Source organism: Leptosomus discolor, chromosome 16 (genome assembly GCF_034619465.1).
Source record: "Leptosomus discolor isolate bLepDis1 chromosome 16, bLepDis1.hap2, whole genome shotgun sequence".
Taxonomy (NCBI): domain Eukaryota; kingdom Metazoa; phylum Chordata; class Aves; order Leptosomiformes; family Leptosomidae; genus Leptosomus; species Leptosomus discolor.
Genome location: NC_141406.1, coordinates 6,742,844 through 6,759,721, shown reverse-complemented (window position 1 = coordinate 6,759,721; position 16,878 = coordinate 6,742,844). Strand labels below are relative to the sequence as shown.

General features: G+C 51.3%; 1 protein-coding gene across 1 annotated transcript; it reads left to right on the top strand.

Moving 5' to 3' along the window:
* Window positions 1-2,764: 2,764 nt before the first annotated feature.
* On the top strand, window positions 2,765-14,902 carry YDJC (YdjC chitooligosaccharide deacetylase homolog). The gene is made up of 5 exons (XM_086474380.1): window positions 2,765-2,922; window positions 10,399-10,558; window positions 11,270-11,369; window positions 12,329-12,506; window positions 14,572-14,902. Exons 1-5 carry the CDS (start codon window positions 2,765-2,767, stop codon window positions 14,900-14,902), a joined length of 927 nt encoding a protein of 308 aa, XP_086330506.1.
* Window positions 14,903-16,878: the final 1,976 nt, after the last annotated feature.

The window sequence follows — 16,878 nt, the reverse complement described above, 5'->3', positions numbered from 1 at the left end:
TTTCATTTTCCTCCTTCAAAGTATCAAAATACTCTTACAAACAATCATCCAAATCTTAGCTGCCCCTTGAAGTGCCCTCAGGCTAATGGAAACATTTTTTTCTGCTGCAGAGGGATCTGAGGTGGGAGGCAGAGGCATCCCCCTCCCAAAGTTCTGTTGCAGTTTGCTACCTAGGCTGCAATCAGCAAGAGCCTAAAGATCAACAGGGCTGCAACCTACCTCGATTCACTGATTCCAGACTCCTTGTGAGGAAAGGGACATGGAGAACCACTGGCTACACAGGTGTTCCTGCCCCTGCAGGCAGATGCTTCACACCTCAGCTCCAGGTGTGGAAGCGATGGAATTCCCTACACTGAACTGCGCTGCTTTGGCTCCACAAACCGATGGTTCTTCCTTTGCTGAGAAGGACAGTCAGTCTCTGGTTGTGCCTGCACACCATCTCCTTGACTTTGGGGCTTGGATACGCTGGCTGTCTTTTAGGAATTTAATTCTGCAGAAAGAGGGAACACCTGGTAGCTTTGGTTTCTTTAGGCAAAGACTGCCCAGAAATTAGAACAGGATTGTGGCTGCAATGAGAGCGAGCTAAGTTAGCCCAAATGACTTTGCCTTAGCCATGAATTAAGCAGCAGGATGATCAGTCTGTTCCCGCAGAAACAACCCTTGAGGCCTTTTCCAACATGTTCCACCCAGCTGCTCTTCCAAGAAGCCCATGTTTGGCCTGACAGCTGTTTCTTCTCTTTTCCAGCCCTCTTATCTCCACACTGGCACAGGTTCAGACGTGGAAATCGCCATCATCCATGTGAGGGTCCCAGTCCCATTATGATGCCTGCTTCCTGGGACAGGTTAACAGAAACCACCAAGATAGCTACCCTGAATCCATGGACATGTTATCCTAGTGCTTTCTGAACTGTTGCTCTCTCCCTGCCCCAAACATCAGTTTGTTGTCTCTCCTGCAATAGCAGGAGTGGGTGAATATTTTGGGATAACATTACAGACCAAGAAGGGGTGTTCTGCTTTGATAGAACTTCATCTTCTCCTTCCACAGGTGAAAAATGGAGGCTGATAATTTCTCCCACTCAACATTTCTAAGCTACTCACGGCTTTTGCTTTCATTCTGGTAGATCAAGAATAGCTTTTCTGCAGAAAGAAAAAGTAGAAGTTCAATGCCACGACAAACAGGATTTTGCGTGCAGCCTGATGGAGAACTGGCTCACATCCAGCACTGCCGCTAGCACCTTAGGAGCTGCCCTTCCCGGAGCTTCCTCCTGTTCTCCCTGCCCTTCCCCACCCCAGCATCAAGAGCCGGGGGTTCCTCACCAGGGTGTACTGCACCGCAGCTCTAACTCGCATCGAGTTCCCGCTGCCAACAAACCAAGGCGGGGGAAAAAACCCGCACGTGGCTCCTATGGAGGTCAGGGATTGAGGGATTAGATGTTCGTGGCGTGGCTGGGATGGTGAAACGTGCCCTGAGGCAACTAAAGAGCACGAACCGAATTGCTCGTCCCACCCGCAGCTACAGGCGCAAGTACCACCTTAGGAGACTGGAGCAGAAAAGCCGCGTCTGTGCCGTGCTCCGCGCAGCGAACGCTGAAAGCCGGCGGCTCGGCTCGGCTCGGCTCGGCTCGGCTCGGCTCGGCCCGGCCCGGCCCGGCCCGGCGCCTGCCCCCGCGGCAGCGCCAGAGCACCCTGGCCGCGCACAGCCCCACCGGCGCCCGGCTCCCGCGCGCAGCCGGGCCACAGCCCGCCGAGCCGAGCCGGGCCGAGCCGAGCCGAGCCGGGCCGAGCCGAGCCGAGCCGGGCCGGGCCGAGCCGAGCCGAGCCGAGCCGCGCCGCGGGCGGCGGCCGCCAGGGGGGGCGGGGCGGCCGCGCGGTGCTCGCGGCACTGCGGAGGCGCCGGGCTCTGCGGCGGGGCCGCCGCTCGCCGTGGGTGAGCTCCCGGCTGGGGCCGCTCGGCAGCACCGGGGCAGGGGGGGGATGCGCGGCGGGGCGGCGCGGGCAGAGCTCCGCCGCCGGGGCCAGCATCCCCCCCGGGGCGGCGGCGACCGGGACCGCTGCGCGAGCGGCGGCCGCAGCCGCCCGCACCTGCCGGCGGCCCTGGGCACGGGAGCGGGCAGGAGCGGAGGTACGCACCGCCCCGGGGCGGGGGGGGGGGGGCTGGCGGGGCCCCCTCTGCCGCCGCAGGGGGAGGGCAGGGCCCGAGCCGCGCCGCCGGAGGCCGATCCTTCCCGGTGCTCCCCGGGGACGCGGGTCTGCGGCGCCACGGCCCGCCACCCGCGCTGGACGCGGCCGGGGATCGGCGGCAGCGAGGCGTCGCGCCTGCGGGGCTTCCCCAGGCACTTCGTGCCGGTGCCGTTTCACCGGGCACCGCGGGCGGGGGCGGGCAGCGGAATTCGAACCCCTGACGCACCCTCGGTCGGCGAAGTCAGCGCACGGCGTCCCTGACCCTTTGCCCGTCCCCGGCGGTGCCAAGTGCGGGCAGCGCAGCGCTGCCGCCGGGGGGGGGAGGCGCCGGGGCCTGACGGCGGGAGCGGGCAGGTGCGGTGCGGTGCGGGCGCCGCAGGCAGAGCCGCTGTGCGAGCTGCGAGACAGCGGCAGGCGGAGGTAGCGCAGGAGGAATTAGTCAGGGGCTGAGTCACGGCTGGGTTCGCCCCCGTGGAGCCTGTCTTTTCCTGTTTGCCTGGGATCTGCAGTCTGCCGATTGTCCCGGTTTTCCCCCCTTTTACTCTTTTTTTTTTTTTTTTTATGCTAGGGATGACCTCTAAGGATGCTTCAGGTGAAGCTAATAGTAACTGGAGATGACTTTGGCTACTGTCCTCGGAGAAACCAAGGCATCGTGGACTGTTTCCTGGCGGGTGCGGTATCTAACGTGTCCCTTCTAGTCAACGGAAGTGCTGCGGCAGATGCAGCCAAGCTGGCAAGGAGGTAAGCTACTTTCTTTAGCTCCTGTGGGGACACCCTCCGCAGGCTGTCCACAGAAAGCCAAGCCTGTAAAATTCAGTATTTTGTAGCACCAGTATAAACACTGCATCATAGCCCAGGCTGGTGTAAAAAAAAACTGGATTCCAGGTATGCTTACTAACACTTTTCATAGTAAAACCAGTGACCTGCCAACCGTACCCATAATGGCTCTTTCTCTGTATTAGCCACTGCACTACACCTTTTTTTCTCAGGACAGAAAAACACTTACAATTTGACTAGTAGAGTTCGGGTTTGTTGGACTTTCTTTTCCCACTCTTCTGAAAGAGGCACCATCAGAAGGAAAGTCCACGCTATATACCCAGACTAAGCTGTTACCCTTAAAACTGTTAGAGCATAAAAGCACAGATCTTTACATCTCATTTAATTTGATGCATTTCAGCCAAGCTGAACACGGGGTCAGCCAGCTTCACTCCAGAATCAGGGAAAGGTGTGATGCTACAAGGGCTAAGTTATAAATTTGCGCAGTGGAAAACTTGTTTTTTCTACCCCAGAAACCTTTTAAAAAGCACCTCAATGTTTCTATTAATTCTAGACTTGATAAATCCATTTGTAAAAACTGCATACATAAAGGAAGAGACACTACCTTGTACCTACCACCTTTACTTCTTCATGAACTTTTCAGAGGTTGCTGACGCTGTTGGCTCTGTAGCAAATCAAATGCTGTGTGTCATTCTCATGGACAAGCCCAGCAAATCCTTTAACAGGAAGGTATTTAAAGGAATATTTAGAAGGTAAAACCCAGCTAATGCTTCAGCTCCAGCGTGGGCAGGCACTTGGAAGCAGGAGCTTGTGGCTTCTTTGATGTTGGGAGGTGCAGGAAAGCCAGGGTGTGGTGTTAGTGGCAAATTGGTCTTCTGTTAAAAAGGTTAGAGATTACACACAAACCTTGAGAGAGGAACTGCCTCTGGGATGATAAGGGGAGAGACAGAAGGACACAAGACTGCTGAGATGCCTAAAATCCTGTTAGAAAAAAATGAAATGTAAAGCACAAAGATAAAGCCAGCACTTCTCTCAGACACAGCGGCACCATGAAACCTTTAAGCCCAAATGCTCTGGTCGTGTTGTCAGCTGTTTTAGCAGTGGTCTTTAGCAGGCTTTTAAATATAGAATCCACCTGGCCTCATTTCCATAGCCAGAAAGTAGGCCATGTAATCAGAGGTTTAAAAAGCATCTTTGAATCCAGGTCATGACACTTGTGCTGACAGCTGATAACGGGAGTGAGAAGCCAGGTTGGCTTTTCGAGTGCTGGACTGTTTCTGTGCTTTGCAGAGATTGTCTGGGTGGTTCTCGATTATGACATGGTTGTTCCTCACTGCAGGTCTTGAGCTCTCTCTCCTCACCTGATTTTCAGTTAATTGGACACAGGCAAAGCTAATTAGTAACAAGACAACTTTTCTTGCAAGGTGGTCCTTCTTAAGCACTGTATGCTGCCTTGCAATGTCAGGACTCAGCATCCTTCAGAAAGGAACACAGCTCCTCTGGAATTTAATTCTTCCCTGTATTTTCACAATAATTCTGTAGGCTTGTGGATATACCATCTGTTGCCCTGTGTTTTGATTAGAAGCCTTGGCAGAAATGTGATGGTAGTCATCGGATCTTTGCACCAGCTGTAACACAAACTAATTGCAAAACAGCAGAGCCAAGCAGTAAATAATGCACCTTCCCTAACGTTCAGGTTCTGGATCTTGGTCTTTTCTCATTCACTGTCACAGCTGGACTAAAAGAAGGGACCCACTCACTTCAGGCAAAAGAGGAGTTTCAGTAGAGGCCTGATTCATCACCAAACACAAACCTATTGATAGCAACAGCTAGAGCAGTACATAACCAGAACAGCAGGCGGGAGAACAGACTTCCATTGTGGGTGGGTTTTTTCACTAACAAAACTTTTCTCGTTAAGGGGCATAGACCGACTGTGACTTCCTGGTTATCCATACAATATAATCCCAATTATATTTTATAATTATATAAATATATATATTTTATAATTATAATCAGAGTCTCACCTTGAAGTCAGCCAGTCTTCCTGGTGATTGTTCCAGAGCCTTTCCCAGAGATTGGAACGATTATTTTGTTACCTGAAATGCACAGGGGTCCCTTCATTTTTCCTTAGAAATACAGAGATAGAAACAGAGACACCCATGATTGTTTGCCACCATATTTTTCCCTTCTCTTACCAACCAGCTCAGTTGTGACTGAGTACTAGGACCTTTTTCCAGATTATTATATCCACATACTCGATGAAGAGTGATGTATTTTAGAACACAACCTCAGTCTTCATGGGGTTTTTTGCAGTTTAAATGCTGAACATCAGCTACACAAAAGCTGAAGCCCCCACAACATCTGGGTACATTTAACAGAAGAATCTAACAAAACCACATTTAATTGCTGTCTATGTTTTCACTTCCTTTCCCATCAACACTAATTGCAAAATGTGTGTGTAAATTGTGACTTAATTCTGACCCTCCCAGTCAGCATCTGACTAATCTAGAAGTCTCTCATGCTTTCTCATCACCCTTTTATCTGACTGTTAATCACATAGCAGACAGTTCCACTGCTGAACTGTGTTTGGATTAGGGGTGGGGCCCAATCTGAGGCCTTAAACTGGAGTCCCAGATGATATCAATGTCACTGGCAACAGCACTTTTTGCTGATGTCAGGGCACGGACACAGGAGCTTCAGGTGATACAAAGATATAATTAAAAAGAAAGTCACATCCCTAAGCTATGCTATGGTACCAGTTCTTAACACTGCAGAGGCTTGAGTGCTTCTTCCTGCAGAAAGAAGTCCTTAGCAGTAATGAAGCAGGACAAGATGCTAGCCGATGAAAGACAATTAGATCTTAGTTTGCTGAAGGGTGAAAGTGGGGGAAAAAAGTATGCAAATGCCAACATGGAGAAACTAAAAGAGGTGTACTTTTTTTGCACAAGGCACAGCCTTGCTTTGTCTGGCTTCAGGCACTTGGATGTTTACTGAAGCAGGATGTCTAGATATCAATATTTACATGAGGCTCTTCATTCTGCCACACTTGGGCTGAAACCTCATGAACCAGTAATTTCCCGGATAAGGATACAAACAGGATGTTGAAGGTGGGATCTGCTTACCCATCAAGGAAAAGGGTAAGCGCTACGCTTATGCCAGAGCAAGCGGCCTTCAGCAAGACAATTGGGACTGTGCTCAGGGCGTCACATAATTCCCACAGCCACTGCAGCTGCTCCCAGGAGCGCAGGGACTGCACAGAGTCCATGCCATGCCCAGGCAGGCCCCGTTACTCATCCACCAAGCTCAGAAATGTGCAAAGCTGGTGGGTACTTCAAAGTGGGACTCAATATAGGAACAGTCTCCAGGGTCCCTTCACTGCTAAGGCTATGAATGAACAGGATTGCAACTGCACAAAAGCCCATTGCCTCAGCAGAGACATTTGTTCAGAGCGCTCGTGTGGCAACACAAGCAACTGCTTGGAAAGGAAGCAGTTTAGCCGATTGTATTTCCTCTCTCCATTTGATAACTGGGCTGGGCTTGCTGACTCAGAAATCTTTTTGGACCGAATTCCTTGTTGCCCCTTGTAGCATTCACTGCAATGGTATCTTTCTTTTTTCTTCCCCCCCCCCCCCCCCTCTCCTTTTTCTCCCCCGACCTCTACAGGGATGCTGAGCAGAGAACCACAGAGCCAGGCTGGCTTTAACAGCCAACCTTCTCTCAGTGGAAGCAGCTCACTAATGGACTAACCTGGGTGGCTGCAGAAGCTGCTGGTCTGAACCTCTTCTCAACAAGCTCACAGACAGCCCAGTCTAACGCTCCTTACGCCCCAGTGCAGGCACTGGCCTTTGGCTGTATTGGGAGTGAACTGGACCCTTGTGCTAAATCCTGCTTCATGTCTGTGTGTTCTCTGGGGCAGTGGGACAGATGTGCAAGCACCTAGACATGGGCCTCTCCAAACAGATTGTGGAAGGGTCATTGCTGCTCGTTAAAAAACTACCACCAATATGAGTTTAGAGACACCAAGCGGATTCCTCAGCATAATTTTGTTTTGGCAGTGGAAGCTGCACTGCAGTGCTTTTATTGCAGAAACTAAACTGTTGCTTGAAGCTCAATGCCAATCCTTTTATTCTGAATCTTGGGTGGAGCAATTAGCAGTTAGACTGGACTGGCAGTGACCAGCAGAGCTCATCCTGTCCCATCCATAAAGGACTTAGGCAGAGGAGTGGGTAAGAGCCCAAACCCACAACAACAAAGCTCTGTTCCCAGTGTGGCATCACATGCTATGTGAGCTGCTTGAGCTGCTGTCTCTGCCTCAGTATTTCAGCCAATAAAATAGCAGATACTTCACAGTCTTTGAAAAGATGTGGGCAACTATAAAGTGTGTGTAGCAGAAACAGTCATCTGCCCTCTGAAAAAGGAGCCCTTCCAGGATATTCCCATAACTTGACTTTTCTCCCTGCTTTTTTTACGACATAGCATGCTTTGGCATTGCTCTTTGGTTGCAGGAGCTACATTTCAGTGGCAAGCGGCACTTGGGAGCAAGAGTTAGTCCAGTGTGTGTAGTAGTCAGTGGGGAAAAAAGCGTGTTGGTTCAGTCTTAAAGCCCAAGCCTCTGGTCAGGACAGAGCATGATTGGAGCCCCGTCTCCCAAGGTACAGCCCAGCTAATTATTATAATGCTTTAATTTTTGCTCATGTTTTCATCTCATTGCATTTAGGACTTCAGATACTCATGCAGTGTCAAGACTGTTAGGAATGAACACTGGGCAGTGGGACTCTGGGTGCTGAATAGGAGCATCAAGTGACTCATTGCACCCAGAGGCACCACACGTATTTAGGTACAGGGAAATGCTGCCCAGCAGCAGAACCCTGCGGCGCCCGCCACGCTGTCCGCCTTCCCATACCCAGGCAGCTTTCCCAGCATGCTGCCTCTGCGCGTCTCCTACAGATGAATATTCCTGAACAAGTTTCTCACGTGCTGCGTTTTGAGTTTTGGTTTCAGTGCCTGTATCCCAGCGCTGTTAAACACGAGCAGTTCCTCTTTAGATGCCTCAGCATGGACAGTCTGTCAAACCAGCCGGGACTAACTCTAAGAGAAAACTATTAAGATATTCAGCTGGTGTCAGCCAAAGCTCCGAAACATGCTCTAAGGTTACAGTCGGAGTCTCCCCTTACAGCGAGAACAAGGCCATCCCTCTCTGCACTTCCACATTCCGCACATTCCCCAGCTCTGGGGCTGGTTTCGGCTCAGGCAGAGGAGCGGCTCTCATGTTACCCAGCGCAGTGCTTGGCTCCCTGGTGTCCCACACCTGTCGGAGGGGGCTTGCCTTTTCCTGGAAATAGCTTCCTTGGCAGCATTTGAGGCATTGCACAATTGGAGGTAGTTCATTCGATGCTCCTGGGAGGCAACAGTGAGAGGCTCAGCTGTTCATTTCTTGCCCTCCCACAGCACATGAGGAGGAGAGTGCTCAACAAAAAAAGTCTTCCATCTGCTGATTCATGGTAACATGTGAATCCTTTTTCTTGCAGACAGCAGAGGCTGTGGTACAAATAATGCCATCAGCTGATGCAGTCAGAGCTTCCCAGAGACACGATAAAGAATCTGGGGTGCACTTCTAAAAAAACCCACAGGCTGCCCCCTCTGCCTTTGGGCTCATGCAGGGTGCCCAGCGGGTCACAGGATGGAGGGGAAGCGCTCCTGCCACAGCACCCCTCCTGCACTGTAGCTGCCTCCTGCCCTGCCATCAGCTGCCTGCTTCAGGGCCCCCACCCCCAACGACAGCATCTTCCAGTTCTTGTATTAGCCAGGAGTTAGTGGGCACGTCACGTGCTCAGGCCCCGTGTGTGAAGAGCAGATGAACATTTGTCATCAATTATACAATCAGGCCCTGCTGCAGAGAATTCACCAAATCAGAAAAGCCAGAGAGGACCTTTCTCTCCCCAAGCTCCACTGAGCAAACATTCAAGCTCCCTAATGGCACAATGGACTGGAAAGACATGGACTCATTCTGTTTCACAGAGCTGTCCACACAACTTGACTCATAACTTTTATGTCTTTGAGAAGGAGCGGTATCTAGCAACAGACTACACCATCCACCTGGAGCACAAGACATGGAGGAGCCAGGAAAAAAGGCTTTCAGTCCTGCAAGGGCCAAAGCCTTAGGACCTGAAGGAGCTAAATGACTCCGACTTGGTCCAATCTGTAACAGGGACAGGCCATGCCCAGTTTTAGCAGTTCCATGCACAAGTTCCAAGAAGGATTTAAAGAATCACAGACCTGTTGCCTTGAAATTAACTCTGCAGCATGACTCAGACTGGGCAGCACAGAAGGAACATTGCAGTTCTGTCATTTACTTACTGGGTCAGCCAGAGGCCAGGGGTTGTCTTGGAAAAAGTTTCAAAGCGTCACTTTGGCCACTGATACTGAGGATTTCCAGAAGCGCCAGTGAAACCTAGCACAAATCTGAGCCCTCACAGGTTCTGTTTTTATTGCAGGGGAATCCACGGCACAGACTGTTGGGGAATCCCAGCACTCTGCAGAGCCCTGTGGCTGAGAGTTACTCACATGTTACCATGAATCAGCTCCATAGCTTGTTGGTGTTTTTTGGTTTGTTTTTTTTTTTTAATGTTGCAGAGTGCAATAGTTAATAAATTGTACCCTTGTAATTCCTTAGTAAGGCTCTACACTTACACTGCTGACCTCCCTGCAGTAATCCTTCGTCTGTGCCAGAGAGGTGCTACTTCATACAGCTTAGCCTTGTCACTCGGTCAGTGACCATTGCCCCAGAAGACAGAACCCTGACCACTGTGGGCGATTTCAGCTGCAGCCTTTTGGGCCAGGAAACCCTTAAACTCGGGCAGTATTTACACTTCTGGTCTCTGCTGTTGCCATAACAGCTGCCTTGGGCACTGCTTCTGTATGACTGGATTCTACTTAAGGGCAGCTTTAGAAGCTGTCAAGTAAACCCCAAATGTCTCAAACGTAGCATCTTTAATAGGGTGAACAACTCAAGGGAGTACCTAGCAAGGGCTAACAAAGTGCTTTAGAGAAGGGTTGCAAGGTCCAGGTTTTTCTTAGTCACTAGTGGCTGCAGGGCAGTTACTAGTAGCACGCAGGCAGCATTTACTGCAGTTACAGCATTTAGCCCGAGATACCTTGTGGCTGGTCTCTCCACGTGAGTCAGGGTGGAAGCAGAGTTGGGGGAGTCTCACAGACTGGCCCTTGGCCGACTGCACAGGGTTGCGACCTGGAGATATTCTGCTCTGGTTACTGTTGTTCTGCTTTCCTTTCTAGAAGAGCTGGGATACAAAGATGTACTCCAGTGAGTACAACACCACCTTTTAGCTCAGTCTAGATCTTTCACTGAAATCTCCCCTTTGGCCACAGTAAGTGAGGCAGAGGTGCAAAACTTAACAGAATGAAATATCACTCCTGTTACAGATACAACATCCCAATAGGCCTGCATGCCAACCTCTCCGAGGGCTCTCCTGTGTGCGAGGTGCTCAAGACAAACTCTTCTCTGCTCAACCAAGATGGATTCTTCCATGGGAAAATGGGATTCAGAACAGCGCTATCAAAAGGTCTGCTGAAAATGTCAGAGGTAGGAGAAAGCCACATACAACCATGCAACCTGCTTTCCTGATGCAGATCAGCCTGCCCTTATCCCAGCACGTAACTGCCGAAGATCCTTCCCAGGTCCCAGCTGTGACTAAGCTTAGAGATGAATCTTGACTGTGTTGCCTGGGCAGCTAGAGCTGGCTGTCTGTGTCCTGGGCCTAATTCTGCCACAGGCTCTGCAGCCTTGAGAGCTCATTCCTCCCTGCTTAAGTGCCTGCATACACTAATGTCCTGTTAACTGCTTATCTGAGGGGGCAGAAGAACCAATATCTACAAAGAACCTAGAGATCAGTAAAGGGAAAATGCCAGAGGAGTGCTAGGTAGGCAGCAGGCTTTTCATCGCCTCGTGAGAGGCTTTTGTTCCCTAGGGAGATGGCTGGGTTTGCCCCGTGAGCAAGGATGAATGTCTTCAGCTGATCAAAACTGCCTGTGGGATATGAGCACCCATTCCCCCATTTATTTTAAATACCCTATGTATTGTATCCCAGTATCAGCACCACCCACACAACCAGTACCATAAAGAGACCCACCCCTAGGGGAGGTTCTGGGCGACCCAGCAGCACTGCATGTCTGTTTGTACATCATAGCACTTGGTGCCTCCCGGGCCGGGTCCTGAGCTCTGGCCAGCCAGGTCTGCAGGAGCCCCCCTGCGCTCTCCTGACAGGTCTTACTCTGACCCTTCTCTGCTGCACAGGTGAAGCAGGAGCTGCAGGCCCAGGTGGAGCTGTTCCATGAGCTGACGGGTCACCTACCTCCTCACATGGATGGACACCAGCACGTCCATGTCCTCCCAGGTAGGAAAGGAGTCCTCTTCTTCCCAGCGCCGGGCAGGTGAGAGTCAGCGAGTCAGCTCAGGGGGGACTCCCTGTTTGGGCAGTAAACCTCACCGTGAGATACTCTACAGCTGGAGTCTGAGTGTTCCCACCTGGGCCACGGGAAGACAGTCCTGCCCACGCCCACACTGGCTGCTCGGTGGCCTGGGTCTTCCCGTAGCAGCACAAGGGGATTAATGGCACAAATGGCCCAGGCTACACCTTTTCCTCCAAGGATGGTTAGTTCACCTCAGCATCCTAATTCCGCACGCTCACCCACACCGAGGGAGGCAGACCAGGGCCAGCAGCAGACTGGCCAGTTTAAACTGGAATGCTTGAGTTTGCAAAGGCTGGTAGCTCTTTCAGGTGCTACAAGAACCCCATCCTGTCAGTTGTGTTTCCACACCAAGCTCTGTCTGCAGGTCTCAGTGTCCTTTACAGAGAAGAGCAAGTATCTGTTGTCCCTGTTTTGGAAATAAGGTTATTGTGGTACAGAGATGGAAAACTGAGTGAGTAAAAAAATGTATCCAGATTTCCCCACTCCAGCATTCAACTGCCTCTGGATGACATTGCTCTTGGCAATTTTTCCCCCACAACAAATCTGGCTGTGCAGGGACTTGATGAAGAACGTGTTCCTGACAGCGCAGTCACCTCTGGTGCCCTCTAGGACCTGAGTCACTGACTTAGAAGGGGCTGCTGGGCTGAAGGCTCAGTGCTGAAGAGAGGAGACACCTGTAGCAGGTGCTGTGGGAGCAATGGCTGCAGTATAAAAGGGGACTCCCATTCAGATTAAGAAAACCATTTCAGCAGAAGATAAACCAAATGGGATTACATTTTCTCAAACATGGAAAGGGAAGACACCTGTGTGCTAACAGCTTGCAGGGGACACGATGAACTGGTTATTGGATTCCTGACCGTAGTGTCTCTGTTTCTACTTACAGAGGTGAGGCACGTATTTGCAGAGGTGTTAGAGGAGTATGGGATTAAGTACACACGTGTCCCAATAGAGCCAGGCCTTCATAACTGTGACTGGATTCCACCATCCCTGATGGACTTTTATCTGGGAGTAGAAGAAGATTCTTTTAACACAGTGGATGTGTTTACAAGGCATGGAATAAGGTAAGACAGGCATTACTCATCGTTTTTGTAGTAAAGCTTTAAGATTTTATCAGTTCCTGATAGCATCTTTTCAGAATGGAACACTGCCTTTCAATTTCAGGGTTTACAAGAAGGGTCAGGAGGAGTCCAAAATGCTGGGGGCACTAGGGCTTAGTGAGAAGTTTTGTTTGAACAGAGATGACTCACTTCTCACCTGAAAGGGATTGCTCTGTTCAGGGTATGTTTCTCAGCCTTCCCAGTGAAGCTGCATCAGCCTGGCATCTGGGGCGGTCGGAGCCTGAAGTGCTGCATCAACACTGGAATTTTAGAAGTAGGATTTAGGGAAAGTTTTCAAGAATTTAAGTAGCATGAAAGAGACTAATTAGCAACAACTGTTTGTTGTTAAGGGGAGGCAAGAAGCTCAGGGAGCTTGCAGTGCCACAGCAGGTGGTGACTGCTCGAAGTGTCCTGCACCTCAGGGGCCAAACCCAAAAAGCTCAGCCCTTTCCCCCAGTAATGTACTTTTCTTAAAAGCTGAGACAGTGTTTTAGGGATTAAAGACATTTCATTTGAGACCCCTGCAGTCACCTGTCCTTTGGGGCAGATTTCATTACTTTCCCACTCTACTGAAAAAGTTCTTTTCTTGGATTTTTGGGGTTTGGTATCAGTTGTTCTGCACTCCAGCAGCAGGCTGGCATTTCACCGTGCTCCTTCCAGCTGGAGCACACGGACCGTACCTGAGCAGCCGCCGCTGAGGGAGAGAAGGGCACAGCAACTCACCGGGCAGAGTGACCCTCCTCCTGGGGCAGTTTCACAGCCGGGGCAGCGCGGGGGGTTGAGTGGAAGCCCCGCACACCCCGGGGCTCCCCGCGCTACCGCAGGGCCGGGGCGGGGTCGGCCTCTACCTCCAGCAGCCGCTGCTCCGGCGACCGCCTCTCCCGGGGCGCAGGGGGCAGCGGCCGGGGCCGCCCCCGGGACCTGCCCGGGACGTCGGGGGAGGCGAGGCGAGGCGGGACGCGCTCCTACAAAAGAGACACGTAACGCGAGGAAAGCCGGAAAACGAGAAGATTGCGGTCAGCTGGAGTCAGAGGGAGCCCAGCTCTGCCCCTCAACTTGGGCATCTGCGCGGAGCTGCCACGCTGAGCCCCCGGGGCAGTTTCTGTCACTGGAGAGCACGACTGTGCTCGTGGCGTCGCTATGAGGCGTTATCAAGTTTAGTCAGTGCACAGTTAAAAAACGTTATTTTTTTTTTTTTTCCTAAGTCCTGCAAACTCTTCTCAGGAAGAGCCGTGTTCAGCCTCACTCTTCCTTGACCATGGGGTAGGCTCCAGCCTTGGCTTCTTCCCAAAAACCTCCTCGCTCTGCCCGCCCATACACTTGCACAGCCCGCCTGGGCTTGCGCGCGCCCCGCCAGCAGATCTGAGGTTTGTAGCCAGACTCGAGTGAAGGATTGTGTTGAAGCTGCCTAAGAAACAGCCCCCGGCTGGTGTCCTCTTCGCTGTGTGGGCTCGAGTAGTAACGTTTTGTCCGGTGCTCTGTCTTTGTTGCGGCGCTCTGATACATCCTAGCAGAGTGCTTTGTTAGCAGGGTGGTTCCCATTTTATTTCAGTCACTTTTTTTTGTTTCCAGTTAGCCCAGGTTTTTATCTAGAGGTAGTTATTATTCAGGTTTTAACTCACCTAGTAATAGTAAGTTATTTTGATAGTGTGGCATTTCTCAGTTTAGCTCTGCTCTTCTTGTTTGTGCCAGCAAAACACCTGTAAGCTCACAGATGCCAAACACCCCTGGTGCTGCGACACAGTACATGTAAACGCAGTAACAACAGCCGTGCTGGGGCTTTGCCGGGACTTTCTGTGAGACTGAAGAACTGCTGCTACAAATAGAATCCTGGTTTCAGTAAGGAAAGAAAAAGCATAACTGGCCTGTAGTTCTGGTTTTACTTTCGTTTATAGTTAGTTTTAACTCCCCCCCCAATTCCTATCTTAAGTTTTAGGTAAATTTTGATTCCTAATCCACTGGATGTAACACACTTTTTTTCTAACTACCTCGTTAGCCTTAATATCAGCATTCCCTCCTCTGGCTACAGGTGGCCAGACATTTACATCGGTCTGAGCACCATGGGCAAGAACATGTCTGTCAGCAGCATCTGGAGCGCCATCGACTCTGCCATCGTGGAGTTCACGTCCAAGGCGCCCTCGCCCGCACACCCACCACCGCAGAGCGCGGCAGTAACAATTGAACTGATGGTCCATCCAGGGTACCCGAGCGTCCCCCCCGTTGGCGGCTGCGGGGAAGGACCAGACGATTTCTCACAGTCCTGGGAGCGCCTCCATGAACTCCAGACATTAATTAAGCCAGAGCTGCAGAGCCATTACAAAACCAGGAACATTCAGCTTTGTTCATTCAAAGATCTTTAAGGGAACAAGGACACGTACACACACACACACTCATTTATTCATACTCCAGACGGGCAGTTGCTAATGTCCCGAGAAGCCAGACCACTGTAACCAGTGTAGTACCTCCTGGTGTAGCCGACAGGAGCTGTGAACAGCCTGGGAGCGGCATTAGGAAGTTTATGGAAGAGCAGCACCCTGTGAGCAGCTCCAGCCGGTACTCCAGAGCCCCGACTGGCAGTTTTTAGGCCCTGAGCGTGACAAACCTCTTCTGCGTGACCCTCGCACACCGTTCCAGTGCAGCGTGGCAGCCACAGCCCAGCCCTCCTCCCAGGGCTCAGGTGCTGCCAGCGCGATGGTGAGCAGCACGGAGACAGGCTTTGCTGTGAGACCAAGGAGCGCAGCAGCACCCTGAGGGTTCTGATCGTTTCTCTTTCTGGGCTTCACTGCAAAAAAAGAACCATGCTGGGGAGCAACCGCTGCTTTGGAGCAACCGCTGGGTGAAGGCGGCCCACGGGAGGGCCAGCAACCTTCAGCACTGGGTTTTCTCACAGCACTCGGTCGCGGTCCCTTCCCCTCCACTCGTACCTGCTCGCCAATGGCCGGGGCGCAGGGGCACGATACCTTGAGAGCGCTTGGCCGGTCCGAGCAGTCGGATCACGGTTCAGCGTGGTGGTGTCTGCAGCCACGCCCCACCTACAGCCGCAGCCAGCAGCAATTACGGCTCTTCCCATTTGCGTTGCCTCTTGGCATTCAGCCACTGCAGAAAAGTAACATCAGGCACAGCCTTTCAGAGAGCCTTTTCTTTCTGGGGTTTGGTTCTTTTTTCTGGATGACTTTGCAAGAACAGCAACTGTTGACCCATCTGCTGTTTCAGTAACCGCTGCGTACGAGAGCTCACCAGCAACTGTTCCTGCGCTGCCCACCGCCTCTCACGAACGATGTGCGGGACAGCTGTGCAGTGACGAGGAGCAAGTTTTCACATGGAGAAGGTTCTTGTATGTGTCCGTTTTTATTCCTGACATCAAAGCATTTGAACTTCCAAGCAGCCCTAGTAATACGTTTAACTGTGTTCTTAACTGTAGCCCTGTCGCTCACTTGTAACTTTTACACGGGAAAAAATATTTTAGATTGTTTATGCTCATTTTCTGCACAGAAGTGATTTAACGTAATTAGTTTGTTAACCATTTTTTTAATATTAAAAATTTCAATATGATCATAATTCTTTTAAGTGAAAAATAAACTCAGGCCTTTTTCTATTGTAACCTTCAGGAGGCTTTTGGTTTTAGTTTTAGCTGGAGATCAAACTAAACCCACTCACCCATCTGCTCCTACCGTGGCTGCCTGTGGAGCGCGGAGGGATGTCTCTCTCCATCGTTAATGGGAAGACCTTCCCTATAAAACACCTGAGGAAGTTTTTGTTCCGTACAAATATGAACAACAACATCAAGGATGCTTCAGGAAATATTCTTCCAGGTTCTTTCCTAAATGGTTGTCACAGAATTGATCTGATACTCGTCAAGTTTGTTTGTAGCCGCCCCCCCGCCCTGACACCACACAGCCGAGGCGCAGCAGAGCTGCAGTCGAGTTCTGCAGCTTGTCCCACGGGTGCCTGACGGCAAAGCTCCTGCGAGGGGGTAACGGAGGATAAAACGCCAAGAGATGCCGGACCTGGAGAAAGGCGCTGAAGCTCCCGAGCTCAGGCAGACCCGCCAGCGCCATCTGGTGACACCACCTCACGCACGAGGGATAAGCCTGACCGCACCGCCGGTTATTTGAGACCAGATCTCAGCTTTTTTATGTAATGGGACCCTCTTTTCATGGCTCTTTTTTAACATTTACATTGCTCCACATTCTAACTGGCCAATTCGCTCTGGCCACAACCCTCAGGACGTTACGTACCAGCGCGTGCATTTCCTGCGGCTGGACGCCGACAACGCGACGGCAGTCTTACCTGCGCGGGTCCTCCACTGCAAACCAAAAAATGTATTTTGCAAATT